Source organism: Artemia franciscana, chromosome 7, assembly GCF_032884065.1.
Source record: "Artemia franciscana chromosome 7, ASM3288406v1, whole genome shotgun sequence".
Taxonomy (NCBI): Eukaryota; Metazoa; Arthropoda; class Branchiopoda; order Anostraca; family Artemiidae; genus Artemia; species Artemia franciscana.
In genome coordinates this window covers 30675769-30695124 of record NC_088869.1, presented here as the reverse complement: position 1 = coordinate 30695124, position 19356 = coordinate 30675769, and the positions used below count along the sequence as shown (strand labels likewise).

The window sequence follows — 19356 nt, the reverse complement described above, 5'->3', positions numbered from 1 at the left end:
CATGCTTCTTTCCTGAAAACATTATGTAGGCTTCGGTCATTCCAAATCGTCAGTCTAAATCTCTATTCTGCGAAATTAGCTTCATTGGTATAATAAAAATTGATGAACCCAATCCCCTTCCATGAATAAATTATTGCCTAGAAGGATTAGCCTAAATATCAACAACCCTACCCAATCAGTAACAGCTATTCATGTTAACCTTCGTGACTCACAAATTTGGTAAATGAATCACGCAATATCGTTATTTATGTTATTGCAGCCATAATTAGCATGTCTCGTCTTTGAAATCCATTTTAAAATACCTGGAGAAGGCGCTTTGATGCTGGGTCTTAAACATGACGAACATACTGTCAAAAACTATTCATACTAACGTAATGATAAACGTTAATATAAAAAAGCGGAAGATCCTTGCTCAATTTAACAAGGCATAACGCAAACATTTCCAGAATTTATCGCAAACGCAATGCATTCGCGATGACCACTTCACATACCCTAGAATGGCTTTAGACCGAGTAAAATAGCCCATCCAAGTTGGGAGTAAACTTATTAGTTCATTGAGCTATTTCCCAACTATGCTGTTTGTACAAATGTCTATTAGGGTTATACTATGCAATAACAAAGTCAATGGTCTACTAAAGAATTGGAGTATAACTGTTAGACCAAAATTTCTTCATGCTCAGTAATAAACTAGGATAGATTTCTCCCGTCAGCTCGCAAGGAAAAAATGGGGTATAATAAAGGCTTTAAATGCACGATATTCCATTTTGCAACAGCTATGGATCGTGCTTGATATTATGAATTATGCTTTGGGTTGTTACGCCTTGATCGAGATAAATGACTGGCGTAAACTGCGGAAACGCTTGTTTCGCATCAGGTATTTTCGTAATCAGCCTAAGAAGTTGCTTAACACAGGATGCAAATATTAAAAATTCATGTTGGCTTAAATCTCCTGAATAAATACAATTTTATTATGTTATTGTTTTTATAATCATTTTAGCAAACAAATTTTAGTGCCAGAATTTTTTTTTTCTTCAATGTTTAAGTCAACAAGAATAGCAGAAGAAAAAAAAGTATCAATTAGTTAAGGCTAGTGCAGTCGAAACTACAACTCGGGTGCATAAAATACTTCAGTTCGGGAAGGAGAAGAATTAATTAATAGCTGGAAAGGGGGACTATTTTCAAAAAAGTCTGGCCTAGAATTTTGTCATTTTCAGCGTGAAATCAAAAGCTAAGTTGTAATAAATCAACGTCTATTAGCTATCACGTCTATCAACGTCTATTAGCTATCACGTCTATCAACGTCTATATTGCATTCGGTTCACAGCATCGTTGCCTTTGTTTTGTGCCAAAAAGTATCCGCAGGGTACTATCCAGAATTTTGCTGGGGGAGTAGGGAATAGTTTTGTTCGTTGGGATATTTACAAAAAGGTACTTGTATATTATATGGTACCCACTCGAGAAGTAAAGTTAGGTTAATTCTAATGAAATATAAAAAAATATGATGAAAATTCAATTATTTAGGAGCAAAATTATGATAACTGCAACAAAGAATTATGGTAGGGGGGCCGCAAAGAACGCATTATATTAAATACCTAACCCAACTAAACAGCCATCTTCATATATTAAATATTTAATAAAAATATACCTACAATGTATATTTTAACTGAGCCTAAGCTAATTTTCTTCAAATACTGGCAGGTATAAACCGGTTAGTGTGATCTGTAGATCCAGATTCTCGAGTGAGTACCATATAACGCACAAGTACCCAACAAAATTACAAAACACAGCATATTTTTGTTTGCATTTATTTTTTTACGAGTCGGACAATTTTTTTTTTTGGGGGGGGAGGTTAAACCAGATTCTCTCCTCCTGAATTTGTCTCTGAGTGTCCATACCTGGAAAGAATTTCCAAACAGCTCATTTAGCATCTAAATATACCTTCAATGCATTTATTTACTCTGTCTAAAATGTTGAAATTCAGCTAAAAAAAAATGTCAAATGAACTTTTTAAACGTGTAAACTTCAACAGTTTCTTATTTATATACACACATAGAAGTCTCTAAAATAATGTTTGGAGGAAAGAATGTCCAGTTGGCTAACCTGCCTCTCCGTCTATATGATACCCGGGGCAGGCTATAGCCACACAAATCGATATAAAAAAAAAAAAAAAAAAAAAAAAAAAAAAAAACAGCAAAAAAGCACAATATTTTCAACTTTCCTGTACAATGTTATTTGCGCTTGAAAGGTTCACAGTTGAACAGCTAACTGTTCAAAAGTTATAGCTTTGGTCTTGCTCACACCAAAGTCTAATTGGTCTATCCTGGTTCAGGTCAACCCTGTATAATGAAAAGGACGCGGTTGTCTGTAGCTCCTGTTCCACCATGTGTTTTACTATCCGAAAAGAAACTTTTTGGCCTTTAAAAGATGAAATAAACTTAGGCAAGTGATGAATAATCAAAATCAATCACAAATCATGACAACCTGAATTAAATCTGGAAGTTGACGCGCTTCCTGGACCAAACAAGCATTTAATCGTCTAAATATTCTATTTCTACAGCCAAAAAACGCCTTTGATGCGGTTTATATTATCAGAAACAGTAGACTGTCTCTGTGACTTTCAACAGGGTTTAAATAGAACAGTTAATTATTCTGCTTTGTTTAAGTTTCTAAAGTTAGGGCCATGTTGCGTTTTTAGTCGTTTCAACTAACAAAATATTCTAATTGTAAAGTTTTATCTTGCTAATTGTATGTATTATACGTTTACTTATGTGCCAATTTTATATATCTTTAACTTTTAATTATATTCATAATGCTTCAAAACTTATTTATTTAGTGTGAAGTTTTATCATGAGACAACCGTAAGTTATTATCTGCTTAATTAGGGCTGCCTACTACGACAACAACTAGAAGCACATCACGACGTGGTTCATTTACGTCATTAAATATAAAAAAAAAACAATTTTTTTAACTGAAAGTAAGGAGCGATATTAAAACTTAAAACGAACAGAAATTACTTCGTATATGAAAGGGGCTGCTTCCTAATAAACACCCCGCTCTTTACGCTAAAGTTTTTACTGTTTTAAAAAGAAGAGTCGAGAGAAATAGTCAAACTTTAGCGTAAAGAGCGGGGCGTTGATGAGGAAGCAGCCCGTTTTTTATACGAAGTATCTTCTGTTCGTTTTAAGTTTTAATGTCGCTCCCTGCTTTCAGTTAAAAAACTTGTTTTTTTTAATTTAATGTCAAAAAGAAATTATCCTAATATGTTACCAAAAATGGAACACCAGGACTAAACACTGGAGCAACGCAAAACCAGGCTTGTGGCTCAAAGAGAAAGGGCCACACTAAAAACTAAAAAAGAAAAAAAAACTAAAGAAAGGAAAAAAACTGTAATAAAAGATTAAAAAAAAGGGAACTCTAGAGCAAGCAAAACCAGGCTTGCGGCTCAAAGAGAAAGGGCTGGATTAGGAATGTCCAATTTACGTCATCAATTCGATCCAAAAATGACACTGCGTTGCCGGGACCCAGAACACAAGGGACAATGAGAATCCATATATAGAAGCCTGCCGCGTGCCATGCTGGGGCCCATGGAGCCGGTGGCAAAGCAACCAGAACCCAGCACTGCCTTACAGACCGGGACACAAATGACAACCGGGACACAGGGAATATAAATGACGACCGGGACACGGAATATAAATGACGACCAGGATATATATAATGACGATGGGGACACAGGGAAAATTCGATTAGCAATCACGATCAATCACAAGGGCCATCATTAGTCAATCATGTATCTAGGACTCGTGTTTTTTTTTCCACCAAGTTTCATCCCGATCCCTCCACTCTAAGTGTTTTCCAAGTTTTAGGTTTCCCCCTCCCAACTCCCCCCCCCAATGTCACCAGATCCGGTCGGGTTTAAAATAAGAGTTCTGAGAGTTCTATATCCTTCTAAATATCAAATTTCATTGAGATCCGATCACCCGTTCGTAAGTTAAAAATACCTAATTTTTTTTTATTTTTCAGAAATACCCCCCCCCCCCAACTACTCCAAAGAGAGCGGATCCGTTCCGTTTATGTCAATCATCTATCTAGGACTTGTGTTTATTTTTCCCACCATGTTTCATCCCGATCCTTCCACTCTAAGTGTTTTCCAAGTTTTAGGTTTCCCCCTCCCAACTCCCCGCCCCCGTCACCAGATCCGGTCGGGATTTAAAATAAGAGCTCTAAGACACGATATCCTTCTAAATATCAATTTTCACTGAGATCCGATCGCCCGTTCGTAAGTTGAAAATACCTCATTTTTTCTAATTTTTATGAATTACACCCCGCCCCCCCCCCAACTACCCCAAAGAGAGCGAATCAGTTCCGATTATGTCAATCATGTGTCTGGAACTAGCGCTTATTTTTCCCATCAAGTTTCATCCCGATCCCTCCACTCTAAGTGGTTTCCAAGATTTTAGGTTTCCCCCCTCCAACTCCCCCCAATGTCATCAGATCCGGTCGGGATTTAAAATAAGAGCTCTGAGACATAAAAACATTCGAAACACCAAATTTCATTAAGATCCAATCACCAGCTCATAAGTTAAAAATACTTCATTTTTTCTATTTTTTCCGAATTAACCCCCCCCCCAGATTGTCAAATCGGGAAAACTATTTCTAATTTAATCTGGTCCGGTCCCTGATACGCTTGCCAAATTTCATCGTCCTAGCTTACCTGGAAGTGCCTAAAGTAGCAAAACCGGGACCGACAGACAGACAGATAGACTGACAGAATTGACGATTGCTATATGTCACTTGGTTAATACCAAGTGCCATAAAAACTAAACAAGAGCTAAGAGCTCATATGGCACTTGTGACGAGGTCGGAAGAGCCGAGAGCTCATATGGTACGAGGTCGGAAGAGCCAAGAGCCAAGAGCTCATTTGGCACTTCCAAGTCCCCGCCCCCCAACTGCCCAAGATTTCCGGTCCCCCCAACTGCCCCCCCCCAATTACGCTTGATCCGGTTGACATTTAAAATAAGATATCGGAGTTACGAGGTCCTTCTAAATATGAAGTTTCATGAAGATCCGATCACTCCTTCGTAAGTTAAAAATACGTTATTTTTCTTATTTTTCAGAATTACCCCCCCCCCCGCAATTGAGCGGATCCGTTCCAATTATGTAAATTACGTATGCAAGACTTTTGCTTATTTTTCCAACCAAGTTTCATCCCAATCCCTCCAATCTAAGCGTTTCCCATCATTTTAGGTCTCCCCACCCCAAACTTCCCCCAATGTCACCAGATCCGGTCAGGATTTAAAATAAGAGCTTTGAGCCACGATATCCTTCTAAAAATCAAATTTCATGGAGATCCAATCACCCGTTCGTAAGTTAAAAATACCTCATTTTTTCTAATTTTTCAGAATTAACCCCCCCCCCCCAACTACCCAAAAGAGAGCGGATCCGTTCTGTTTATGTCAATCATCTATCTAGGACTTGTGTTTATTTTTCCCACCATGTTTCATCCCGATCCCTTCACTCTAAGTGTTTTCCAAGTTTTAGGTTTTCCCCTCCCAACTCCCCGCCCCCATCACCAGATCCGGTCGGGATTTAAAATAAGAGCTCTAAGACACGATATCCTTCTAAACATCAAATTTCATTGAGATCCGATCACCCGTTCGTAAGTTGAAAATACCTCATTTTTCTAATTTTTAAGACTTACTCCCCCCCCCCCCCAACTACCCCAAAGAGAGCAAATAAGTTCCGATTATGTCAATCATGTATCTGGGACTTGCGCTTATTTTTCCCATCAAGTTTCATCCCGATCCCTCTACTCTAAGTGTTTTCCAAGATTTTAGGTTTCCCCCCTCCAACTCCCCCCAATGTCATCAGACCCAGTCGGGATTTAAAATAAGAGCTCTGAGACACAATATCATTTCAAACATCAAATTTCATTAAGATCCAATCACCCGCTCATAAGTTAAAAATACTTCATTTTTTCTATTTTTCCGAATTAACCGGCCCCTACTCCCCCCCCCAGATGGTCAAATCGGGAAAACGACTATTTCTAATTTAATCTGGTCCAGTCCCTGATACGCTTGCCAAATTTCATCGTCCTAGCTTACCTGGAAGTGCCTAAAGTAGCAAAACCGGGACTTTAGGTTTTCCCCCTCCAACTCCCCCCAATGTCATCAGATCCGGTCGGGATTTAAAATAATAGCTCTAAGACACAATATCATTCCAAACGTCAAATTTCATTAAGATCCAAATACCCGCTGATAAGTTAAAAATACTTCCTTTTTTCTATTTTTTGCGAATTAACCGGGCCCCCACTCCCCCCCAGATAGTCAAATCGGGAAAACGACTATTTCTAATTTAATCTGGTCTGGTCCCTGATACGCTTGCCAAATTTCATCGTCCTAGCTTACCTTGAAGTGCCTAAAGTAGCAAAACTGGGACCGACAGACAAACCGACAGACAGACCGACAGACCGACAGAATTGGCGACTGCTATATGTCACTTGGTTAATACCAAGTGCCATAAAAACCTACAAAACTAAAAAAAAAAAAACAATTAATGCATTTTTTTATGTTTGAGGGTTAAAACTAAAAGAAAACTAAAAAGAAAAAAAATAAAAAAAAAAAGAAAAAAACTAAAAAAGGAAAAAAAAACCAAAAAAACAAAAAATAAAAAAAAAGAGAAAAACTAAACTAAAAAAAAAATTATAAAAAAACGAAAAAAAAGAGAAAAAAACTAAAAAAGAAAAAAAACTAAAAAGAAACAAGAGCTAAGAGCTCATATGGCACTTGTGACGAGGTCGAAAGAGCTAAGAGCTCATATGGTATGAGCTCTAGCAAAATTCTAAGAATCAATAGATTACTATAAAAGGAAAATCAGAGGCTTAATGTCGGTCGGGATTTAAAATAAGAGCTCTGAGTCACGAGGTCAAGCTAAATATCAAAATTCACTAAGATCCGATCACCCACTCGCAAGTTAAAAATACCCCAATTTTTCTAATTTTTCCTCTCCCTTCAGCCCCCCAGATGTTTGAATCGGGGGAACGACTTTATCGAGTCAATTTGTACAGCTCCCTGACATGCCTACCAATTTTCATCGTCCTAGCACGTCCAGAAGCACCAAACTCACCAAAGCACTGAACCCCACCACCTAACTCCACCAAAGATAGCGGATCTGGTCTGGTTATGTCAGTCACCTTTCTTGGACTTGTGCTTATTCTGTCCACCAAGTTTCATCCTGATCTCTCCGCGAATATACAACATTCTTTGCTGTCCCATTGTCTGTGCATATAAATAGATTTTCAGGTTTACCAACTCTTGAACATGCAACATATAATTTTCCATGGGAAAAACAATCCGTACTCAGATCTACACCTCATAATTCTAATGATTGCCCTTTGAGCTTTGTTGATGGTGATTGCTAATCGAACATTCCCTGTGTCCTCGTCGTCATTTATATATCCCCCTGTGCCCTCCCGGCGTCCCCGTTGTAGTTGTGTCCCTGTGTCCCGGTTGTCATTTATATTCCCTGTGTCCCGGTCATCATTTGTGTCCCGGTGTCCCAGTCTGTAATTTCTCTTTGAGTGTCCCGGTCGTCATTTATATTCCCCTTATCCCGGTGTCCCGGTCGTCATTTGTGTCCCGGTGTCCCGGTCTTTATATACATTCGTTTTTGAATTGGTATATGATGAAATAAATTTTTTGTTTTTTTTTCCTTCTTTTCTTTTCAGTTTTTTTTTGTTTTTATCTTTTTTTTTAGCTTTTTTAGTTTTTTTTCTTTTCCTTGTTTCTTTTCCAATGAAAATATCCCTTGTTTTGATTCCTTAATCCCTTATATTTTTTTTCTTCCGTTTTTGTCGAGTCATGTTTAGCTAGTGAGGTCTTTGAACATATTAAGAATAGTAGCCTACTCAGAAACTTTTAAAATACTATATTTTGATTTAATGACCCTTTTTCATTTTTCATGTTCACGTTTATAGACAAGAAGACAAAATCTAATTCTATATCTTATAGCTCTTTGTGTTAGAACACAAGGGACAATGAGAATCTATATATAGAAGCCTGCCGCGTGTCATGCTGGGGCCCAGCGGCGAAGCCACCCGACCGGGACACTCAAAGAGAAATTACAGCACTCTAAGCATTTTCAAAGATTTTAAGTTCCGCCCTTTCAACTGCTTCACTGGATCCGGTCAGGACATAAAATAAGAGCTTTGAGACATGATATCCTTCCAAGCATCAAATTTTATTAAGATCCGATCACTCCTTTGTAAGTTAAAAATACCTCATTTTTCGAATTTTTCAGAATTAACCCCTCCCCCCCCAACAGAGCAAATCTGTTAAATCTAAAAGGGTAATTGAATCCCTAAATTCATATGCTCAAAAAATCTTTAGGATTAGTGGAAAATAATCGTGCTAAAATAGTGATAAAATGGTTGGATTTGGCTTGAGGCGGAAAATTCGCAGGCATGCATATATTGATTTTCGTTGTAAAGTAGCATACTACAAATGAGTCACCTTTGTTTGTTACTCTTTCCTCGAGAAAATGGAGGGCTTCCGAGGAAATGCATATAACATTGAAAGGTCCCAATGACCAATGGTCGATAGACAACTTGCAATATGTTTTACCTAAGGTAGATGATGTATTTGCAATTTTACACCTTTAAAGTGATAATAGTATGCATAGAAGCAGATTTTTTGTCGAAATATTTATTTTATTTTAAATTTCATGTTTTATTCTTTACAAAAGGCACTAGATATAGCGACTTCCTTTAGAATGAGTCCTTAAACAACTCATTATGATGTTCCAGTGCCCCGCTAGTAGGAGAGAAAAAAATTGAAGAAGGACAAATCAGTGCTACCCTTGCAAAAAAGTGATTTCCCTTGTTTTCCGAGCCAGAGGACTGTAATTTCCTGTGCTTTTTGGCAATGGCGATTCTAATGGTGACTTTTGATTTCGATCCGATATATTGTCAAAACAATTGATTATAGGGTACTATGTGTCGAGGTCCTTTCTTTACTAGGCACAATAGTAGACATTGGTGAGATCACTATAATTTTTGGGGGGTTTCTCCCTCTTTTTCAAAAAGTTGGCGTGTTTTTCAGGCTCATATATATTATTGAGTAAATATAGGAAAAAATCAAATAAAAGCAGAGCTACATTAAATCCAAAGACGAATGAAGGTTAAATTATAAAATTTAGTTGAAACTTAAAACAATCCAAAATTTAAATGAATCAAATGTCAATTTTGAAAAAAAGATAAATCAGTAGGGATAACACCTCGTATCACTTTTTAATTCTTCAAATTCATATGGTTTTTCATCAGCGTGGGTTTTCATATGCTTAGTTAAATTGTTCTTGATAGAAAATTTCTTTTTGCATGCTTGTGAGTTCTCATATGCTTAGCCATATTGGACTTAGAAGAAAATTTCATTTTGCATGTTTCACATCCATAGGGTTTTTCACCAGTGTGCGTTCTCATATGCTCAGTCAAAACAAACTTCGAAGAAAATTTTTTTTTGCATGTTTCACATTCATATGGTTTTTCACCAGTGTGCGTTCTCATATGGTCAGTCAAAACAAACTTTCTGGAAAATTTCTTTTTGCATGTTTCACATTCATATGGTTTTTCACCAGTGTGCGTTCTCATATGGTCAGTCAAAAAAAACTTTCTGGAAAATTTCTTTTTGCATGTTTCACATTCATATGGTTTTTCTCCACTGTGAATTCTCATATGACTAGCCAAATAGGACTTGGTAGAAAATTTCTTTTTGCATGTTTCACATTCATATGGTTTATCTCCACTGTGAGTTCTCATATGCTTAGCCAAATTGGACTTGAAAGAAAATTCCATTTTGCATGTTTCACATCCATAGGGTTTTTCACCAGTGTGCGTTCTCATATGCTCAGTCAAAACAAACTTTGAAGAAAATTTTTTTTTGCATGTTTCACATTCATATGGTTTTTCTCCACTGTGAATTGTCATATGCAGAGCCAAATGGGACTTTCTAGAAAATTTACTTTTGCATGTCTCACATTCATATGGTTTTTCACCAGTGTGCGTTCTCATATGGTCAGTCAAAACAAACTTTCTGGAAAATTTCTTTTTGCATGTTTCACATTCATATGGTTTTTCTCCACTGTGAATTCTCATATGACTAGCCAAATAGGACCTGGTAGAAAATTTCTTTTTGCATGTTTCACATTCATATGGTTTTTCTCCACTGTGAATTGTCATATGCAGAGCCAAATGGGACTTTCTAGAAAATTTACTTTTGCATGTCTCACATTCATATGGTTTTTCACCAGTGTGCGTTCTCATATGGTCAGTCAAAACAAACTTTCTGGAAAATTTCTTTTTGCATGTTTCACATTCATATGGTTTTTCTCCACTGTGAATTCTCATATGACTAGCCAAATAGGACCTGGTAGAAAATTTCTTTTTGCATGTTTCACATTCATATGGTTTTTCTCCACTGTGAATTCTCATATGCACAGCCAAATGGGACTTCGAAGAAAACTTCTTTTTGCATTCTTCACATTCATAGTATTTTTTTCCATTTTGAGTCCTCATATCCCTAGCCAATCTGTGCTTCAAAGGAATTTGTTTTTCGCAGTCCAGTTGTAAGTCTTCTTGGTATGTAAAATCGGTCACTCCAGTCATAAGCTGGGAATCTGGGTCAAGATCAAAGTTTCCAGAACTTAGTGCCATATCACAATGCTGGCTGTTTATATTTGTACTTGTTATTAGCATACTTATATTACTACTTGCTTTTCAAATGTAGACTGATGGATCTTCCTAGACAACCCTTGTTTTTTATGCTATGAATGACGTCACTGAAATAGATTATGGTATAAATTTTTATATGACGTCATTTACGGATGTAATATGAATGCAGCCTTTTATATTAGTGGATGAAGTCAATAAGATACGGATGTGTACAATAATGACGTCATTCACATGTCGTTTCCCCAAAATTAAGGCTCTGGACGAATTTTCTGAAACTCGTGACATATATAGATCGATTTTTAGGCCTGAAAATCTTAAGATGTCAGCTTTCCCCAAATATATATATATATATATATATATATATATATATATATATATATATATATATATATATATATATATACATATATATATATATATATAATATCTACAAGCTCAAAAAATTTAAGCTCTTTTTAAATTTTATTAAATTGCTTAAAATAGAAAAAACTGGTGATTGCACAAACATTTAAATATATTTTGACAATGGATTAAAGCAATTCGAAATCCTTAAAACAGAAAACCAAAAGTTTGAAGTTTAGTAGAAATTGTTGAAGTTTAGAATGCTTGCTGCTCAAATAAAATTGTAAAATGTCAATTAACGTCAAAAAGAAATGATTATTTAATTAATAAAAACTAGCTGTTGGGGTGGCACTTCGCGCCACCCCATCGGAACATAACGCTTTACCAACTGAGCTACTGTATTTGTATTTGTATCGGATTAACGACGCTTCTTGACTACTAAGGTCCCTGCGTCGGCCCTGTAGTGCATTCCTGCAGCATGGTTACATCTCTGGGTCCCGTATTACCACGCTAAGGTTAAACCCACTGCACCAACACAGGTAGTTATATAACTGAGCTACTTGCTTGAATACATTCGTTTTTGAATTAGTATGTGATTAAATAAAAAAAACGAGTTTTTTTAACTGAAAGTAAGGAGCGACATTAAAACTTAAAACGCACAGAAATTACTTCGTATATGAAAGAGGCTGCTTCCTCATCAACGCCCCGCTCTTTACGCTAAAGTTTGACTCTTTCTCTCAATTCTTCTTTTTAAAACAGTAAAAAACTTTAGGCTCTCCGCAGAGGAATAATCAAAACGAAATTTGTATATTTTTTTGGGGGGGGGGGGCTAAATGGCTTTCTCATAATTTTGATCGAATGATTTTGAGAAAAAAAGAGCGGGGGCGAAGCCTAGTTGCCCTCCGATTTTTTGGTTAATTAAAAAGGCAACTAGAACTTTTAATTTTTTACGAATCTTTTTATTGGTAAAAGATTTACGTAACTTATAAATTAGCTTACGTAAAGAACTTTTGTATTCTCATGTTTTTATTACATATATGAGGGGATTCGCCCCATCGTCAGTACCTCGCTCTTTACACTAAAGCTTAAATTTTATCCCAATTCATTAAGAATGACCCCTGAATCACAAAAGCCGTAGAATAAATAGTTGAAATTACTAAAAATACTTTAGCGTAAAGAGCTAGGTATCATAAGGAGGTGAGCCCCTTACATGGGTAATAATTTCTGTTTGTTTTAAGTTTTATTGCTGTTCCTTACTTCCAGCTGAAAAAGCTTTTTCACATTTATTTATTTATTTTTTTTTTTTTTAAATAATGCTAGTAAATCTTGCTCTCCCTTCATGGAAGTTTTCTTCTCCCATGACAAATTCTCGATGGAAAGTTTCCCCAGCATATTCCCCTCTTCTCAACCCCTCCCCCCGACCAAAAAAATCCTCCTGAAAACGCCTGTATACTTCCCAATAACCATTACTATATGTAAGCACATGTCGAAGTTTGTAACTTGTTGCCCCTCCCACGGGGACTGTGGGGGAGTAAGTCGTCCCCAAAGACATAGTTATAAGGTTTTTCGACTACGCTGAATAAAATGGCTATCTCAGAATTTTGATCCGTTGACTTTGGGAAAATAATTAGCGTGGGAGGGGGCCTAGGTGCCCTCCAATTTTTTTGGTCACTTAAAAAGGGCACTAGAACTTTTCATTTCCGTTAGAATGAGCCCTCTTGCAACATTCTAGGACAACTGGGTCGATACGATCACCCCTGGGAAAAAAACAAAAAAACAAAAAAACAAATAAACACGCATCCGTGATCTGCCTTCTGGCAAAAAATGCAAAATTCCACATTTTTGTAGATAGGAGCTCGAAACTTCTACAGTAGGGTTCTCTGATACGCTGAATCTGATGGTGTGATTTTCGTTAAGATTCTATGACTTTTAGGGGGTGTTTCCCCCTATTTTCTAAAATAACGCAAATTTTCTCAGGCTCGTAACTTTTGATGGGTAAGACTAAACTTGATGAAACTTATATATTTAAAACCAGCATTAAAATGCGATTCTTTTGATATAGGTATTGGTATCAAAATTCCATTTTTTAGAGTTTTGGTTTCTATTGAGCCGGGTCGCTCCTTACTACAGTTCGTTACCACGAACTGTTTGATTATTATTATTATTTCTTTTTTTAACCTGACATTCACGAAGCTTGAAAGGTAAGCAGGCATGACGTATGCAAGATTCCATTTCAGACAATTTGCTCGTTTAGGTGTCAGTAATGATTTTTACTTTTCTCTGAAATAAAGGTTTTGAAAATATTTCTAAAATTTAATTTTCGTTCATTTTTTAATAAACATAGTTTTATTACTTATTAAAATTTGGAGTATTTGGAAAGATTTTCTGCTTAAGAACCATTGCTGGATTACTATCAAGGCCGTATTCAGGGGAGCGGATGGGGGATTTGACCCTCCCCCCGCCCAAAATATTTTTCTGACTCGTAAAAACGTAATGAGAATGCGTAAAACCCATTTTTGATGCGTTTTTCAAAAAGTTCTTTTTTGTAGGCCCGCCGAACAAAAATCCTGGGTACAGCCATGATTAGAATTTAAATTGTAAAAAAAAAAAAAAAAAAAAAAAAAAAAAAAAAAAAAAAAAAAAAAAAAAAAAAAAAAAAAAATGAGTGTCCATGTAGAATTTTCTATAAAGGTCTAGGCCCTTCTCCCTCAGAGAATTCCTTCTCCGTGGAAAATCCACCACACCCGCGAAAAAAATTCCCTCAGAAAATTTTCCTCCACAGAAAACTCCCCCTCGGAAAATTAGCTCACGGAAATTTTCCTCCGGATAACCTCCCTCCCATATTCCTCCTGTATAATTTCGGATGTTTGCTAAGAGGGAAATTGAAAGTTCTACTTACCTGTCAAACAGTTCGTGGTAACGAACTGTAGTAAGGAGCGACCTGGCTCAATAGTAACCGAAACTCTAAAAAATGGAATTTTGATACCAATAGTTAATTCAAAAGAATTGCATTTTAATGCTGATTTTAAATATATAAGTTTCATCAAGATTAGTCTTACCCATCAAAAGTTACGAGCCTGAGAAAAATTGCCTCATTTTAGAAAATAGGGGGAACCATCCCCTAAAAGTCGTATGATCTTAACGAAAATCACACCATCAGATTCAGCGTATCAGAGAACTCTATTGTAGAATTTTCAAGCCCCTATCTACAAAAATGTGGAATTTCGCATTTTTTGCCAGAAGACAAATCACGGATGCGTGTTTTTTTTTTTTTTTTTTTTTTCATGGGTGATCGTATCGGCTCAGTGGTCCTAGAATGTCGCTAAAGGGCTCATTCTAACGAAAATTAAAAGTTCTAGTGCCCTTTTTAAGTAACCAAAAAAATTGGAGGGCACCTAGGCCCCCTCCCACGCTCATTTTTCCCCCTAAGTAACCGGATCAAAATTCTGAGATAGCCATTTTATTCACCATAGTCGAAAAACTTAATAACTATGTCTTTGGGGACGACTTACTCCCCCAAAGTCCCCGTGGGAGGGGCTGCAAGTTACAAACTTTGACCTGTGTTTACATATAGTAATGGTTACTGGGAAGTGTACAGACGTTTTCAGGGTGATTTTTTTTGTTGGGGGGGAGAGTTGAGGGGAGGGGTTACGTGGGAGGATCTCTTATGGAGGAACTTCTCGTGGGGGAAGAGACTTTCAATGGAGGGGGCGCAGGATTTTTTAGCATTATTTGAAAAACAATGAAAAAATAAATATGAAAAGTTTTTTTCTACTGGAAGTGAGGAGCAGCATTAAAACTGAAAATGAACAGACATTATAGCGCATATGAGGGGTTTACCTCCTCGTAATACCTTGCTCTTTACGCTAAAGTATTTTTAGGAATTACAACTACTTATTCTACGGCCTTTGTGATTCAGGGGTCATTCTTAAGGAATTGGGACAAAATTTAAGCTTTAATGTAAAGAGCGAGGTTTCGGCGAGGGGTAAGCCCCATCATATACGCAATAAAAACATACGAATACAGAGGTTCACTACGTAAGTTAATTCGTAAGTTACGTATAATTTTAACTTATGTAAACGTTCGTAAAAATTTAAAGTTAATGCCTTTTTAAGTAATCAAAAAATTGGAGGGCAACTAGGCCTCCTCCCTCGCTCCTTTTTTCTCAAAATCTTCCGATTAAAACTATGAAAAAGCCATTTAGCCAAAAAAAATTAATATGCAAATTTAGTTTTAATTATTTATGTGCGGAGAGCCAGGATCAAAATGTGCATGAATTCAAAAATGTTCAGAAATTAAGCAAAAAAACAAGTTTTTTGAAATGAAAGTAAGGAGTGACATTAAAACTCAAAACGAACAGAAATTACTCCGTATATGAAAGGGGATTTTCCTCCTCAACGCCCCGCTCTTTACGCTAAAGTTTTTTACTGTTTAAAAAGTAGAGTTAAGAGTCCCGGTGTCCCGGGTGTAAGAGTCCACATGTCCTGGTCGCGGTGTATTCTTCACCTCATTAATCAGACCATTTCCATCTCGGGTAAAATACTTATGGTAAAATGAATTATGTTTAAAATAACTTGTAAAAACTTCAGGTCCTAAATTATTCAAGCACTGAAAAACAAAAATGTCTATCTGCGTATCCCTAATTTGACCTATATTCAATAAATTTAACTTTTAATAATATAAGATAATAATAATATAAGATTTATTCATCACGAAACACACATACAATATTACATTTTACTATTTCCCCAAAGGCTCTTTGGCCTGTAAAAAAGGGGAAAATGAACGAGCCACTTACTCAGAGAAGAAAAAAAATAATCACTTACTCACAGAGAGAAGAGCAAAAAGGAGAAGAGAGGAAAGTATAAATAAAATGAAAAACTATAGAAAACAAAACTAAATAGACTAATAGATTGAACAGACTAAATTAATTAAGTAGATCTGTAGATAAAATAGACTCCAATGAAATAATCAGGAAATATATATGCATACATACACGCATATACACATATAAAAAGAGATAAAATAATTTCTAAGAAGCCAATGAATTTTTAATAATTTTTTTGAACAAACCGAATGAGTGGCACCTTCGAGCAGATTCGGGCAACTTATTCCATACAATGTAACTCGCAATTAAAGGATTAAAGTCTGACCTTACACAAGGAGTAAAAGGAACTTGAATATGATTTTCGGTATTGCGAAGATTATAATTATTCTGATCAGAGGTGAAAGATGGCTGAACACTTAGGGGACGGGGGAGGTCACCATGAAGCTGAGAAAAAGTAAAACATGCACACGAAAGAATATACGGTGACTCGAGATCAAGTAATGGGATAACTCTTGAACGGTTAGTTTCCTTAATGAGGTTTCTAGCTTTATTATAAACCTTAGAAAGTGGTTTTAACAGTGAAGGAAAGGTTGACATCCATACTATTGGACAGTAGGAAACGTAAGATCGGATCAAGGAGTGAAAAAGGATTTCCAAAATTGATCCAGGGAAAATATGTTTGAGTTTCCTTAAAATACCGAGACTCCTGCATATCTTCATTTTAATCAAATCAATGTGACGCTTGAAAGACAAATTTTCATCAACAAGAATGCCCAAAAAACGAACATATCGATCTTTAGATCTGTGAATTATCCCATTTGGCTGATGAATTTCTGATAACTTGGGATAAATCTGAGAAACATGCGAAAATATCAAAAAATTGGATTTTGAATAATTTAGGGTAAGAAAATTAGCATCAAGCCATGAAATTACTCTCTCAAACAAGTATTCCAAGTTTAATCGAAGCTCGGATTCACAGTTCCCCGAAGTACCGAGCGTGCTATCATCAGCAAAACAAACAAGGACATCAGAAGATGGTGAACTATAGCTGGCACTATGGGCAAGGGAAGGTTTAGGATGACAGAGTCTACAGCAATGAATAGGTTTCTGCTTTTTTACTGCGTAAAAAAGATCATTTATATAAATCAAAAATAGCACTGGCCCTAAAACTGATCCCTGAGGGACGCCAAAATTCACTTGTGATTGACAGAAATTAAATTGTGGATTGACAGAAATTAACCTATCATTCAAATAAGATTGAAACCAAGAAAATACATTACCCCTAATGCCAAAATGAGACATCTTCGATAGAAGAATTTCATGGGTTAAGGAATCGAATGCCTTGCGAATATCCAGGAATATAGCAGCCGGAATTAATCCCGAATCCAATTCAGAATGTATAAAATTCAAAAGGGTCATACAGGCATGCTCAGTGGAGTGCTTCATAGTGCAGTGCTTTAAATATACTTAACGTACTATCGGTTCCTCGGTCATAATTTCCCATAATCCGAACAGCTTTATTTCGCTGTAACTGTACTCTGTTACAATTTGCGTAAAAAATACTCGCCCATACTATACATCCATAATTAATAGAAGACGATACTAACGAATGGTACAATTACAGCGTTACATTAGTAAATCTTTCGACTATGCTGAACAAAATGGTGAGCTCAAAATTTTTGATCGGACAACTTTAAAAGAAACTGGTGTGGGGGGATAGCTTCCCTCCAGTATTTTGTTGAATAAGAAGAAGGCTTATTCAAGAAAATGTTTTAAGTTCTATGCCCTTTTAACCAATAAAGGGAGATTTTTGCAAAATCATTAAAAATAAGTAGAAGGATGCGACATACGGTGGCTTGAGCTGCCTTGGAGTATCACGATCTAATAATGAAATGGAAAGTTCCGCTGTTCAAATAAAAACAATGACCAATTTTAGTTTATAGGATATTTTTGTAAGAAAATGATTGAAAATGCTTTAGAAGGGATAGTGTGGGCCACAGGGTGCCACGGGGTATCCAAATAATGCCAAGGTGGCGTGAAATTTCTTGGAATATCTCGTTATAGCAATAAAATGGAAAGTCTTACTGTTTATATAAAAAAAATTCAATTTTAGTTTATATGGTTATTTTTGTGGGAAAATGGTTGAAAATGCTTTAGAAGGAATAGTGTGTGCCACAGGGTGCCACGGGGCAGTCAAATAATACCAAGATGGAGTGAAATTCCTTGGACTATCACGTTTTAGCAATAAAATGGAAAGTCCTGCTGTTCACTTAAAAAAAATGATCAATTCAGTACTGCTCAAAAGAGCAGTACTTTAGTAAATCTTTCAACTATGCTGAACAATATGGTGAGCTCAATATTATTGATCGGACAACTTTCAGAAAAAATTGGTGTGGAGGAATGCCCTCTAATTTTTTGGCCACTTAAAAAAGCCACTAGAACATTTGATTTCCGATCAAATTGAACCCTTTCCGGCCTTCTCGGATCACTGTCTCGACACGATCACTCAGGAAAAAAAACGCATTTGTGATTTTGCTTCTGACAATGCCGTGATCTTGCTTCTGGCGAAAAGTCTAAAATTCCATATTTTTATACATAGGAGCTTGAAACCTCTTAAGTAGGGTGCTCTGATATACTGAATCTGATGGTGGGTTTGTCATTAAGATCACTTGGCTTCCTTGGGGTGTTTACCCCCCTTTTAAGAAATAGACAAATTTTCTCAGGCTCATAACTTTTAATGGGTAACATCATACTTCATGAATTTTTTTTTATATCTTGAATAAGCATCAAAACCAAATTCTTTTGATCTTTCCATTGTTATCAAATCTCTATTTCTTGGCTCCTTACTTACAATTAGCTACCACGAACTATTTGATTATATTTTTTATCTGAGTAATTGTGGTCGTATAAACTTCGAAAGGGCTCATTTGATTGCCAATTAAAACTTTAGTGCCCTTTTTAAGAGTCAAAAGTGATTGGAGAGCAACAGGTCACCACCCACACGGTTTTTCCCCTAATGCGTCCGATCAAACTTTGGAGACAGCCACTGTATTCAAAATGGTCCAAAGGTCAAATAAGCGTGCATCCGGGTTTGACAACCCTCTTCCTGTCCCTGGTGCAAGGGATGTAAGCTATGCAAGTTGCCCTTTGTTAAGATATAATGTAATTATTGGAAGAGTGGTCGTATAAACCTTGGAGAGGGCACATTCAACTGGGAATTGACAGTTTCTAGTGTCCTTTTTAAGATTCAAAAGTGATCAGAGGATAACCACTTCCCTCACGCACCCCTTTTTACACAAATGTATCCGATCAAAAATTTCAGATAGTCATTTATTTGAAGTAGTCCGAAGATCAAATAATTATGCTTCGGGGCTTAACCCCCCCCCCCTCCACTCATGCCACCCTCAGTACAATGCATGTAAATTATGATTTTGAAATGCTCGTTGAAAACATATAAAGTTTTTTT

General features: G+C 36.4%; 2 protein-coding genes across 2 annotated transcripts in view; one reads left to right on the top strand and one right to left on the bottom strand.

The window, feature by feature from the left end:
• The window catches only part of LOC136029159 (beta-1,3-galactosyltransferase 5-like), a 54607-nt gene that overhangs the window by 3712 nt on the left and 31539 nt on the right, over window positions 1-19356 (top strand). The gene's annotated exons all lie outside the window — the stretch shown is intronic.
• Window positions 9175-10794, bottom strand: LOC136029158 (zinc finger protein OZF-like). Its single transcript, XM_065707252.1, has one exon. It carries the CDS (start codon window positions 10742-10744, stop codon window positions 9338-9340), a length of 1407 nt encoding a protein of 468 aa, XP_065563324.1. The 5' UTR covers window positions 10745-10794; the 3' UTR covers window positions 9175-9337.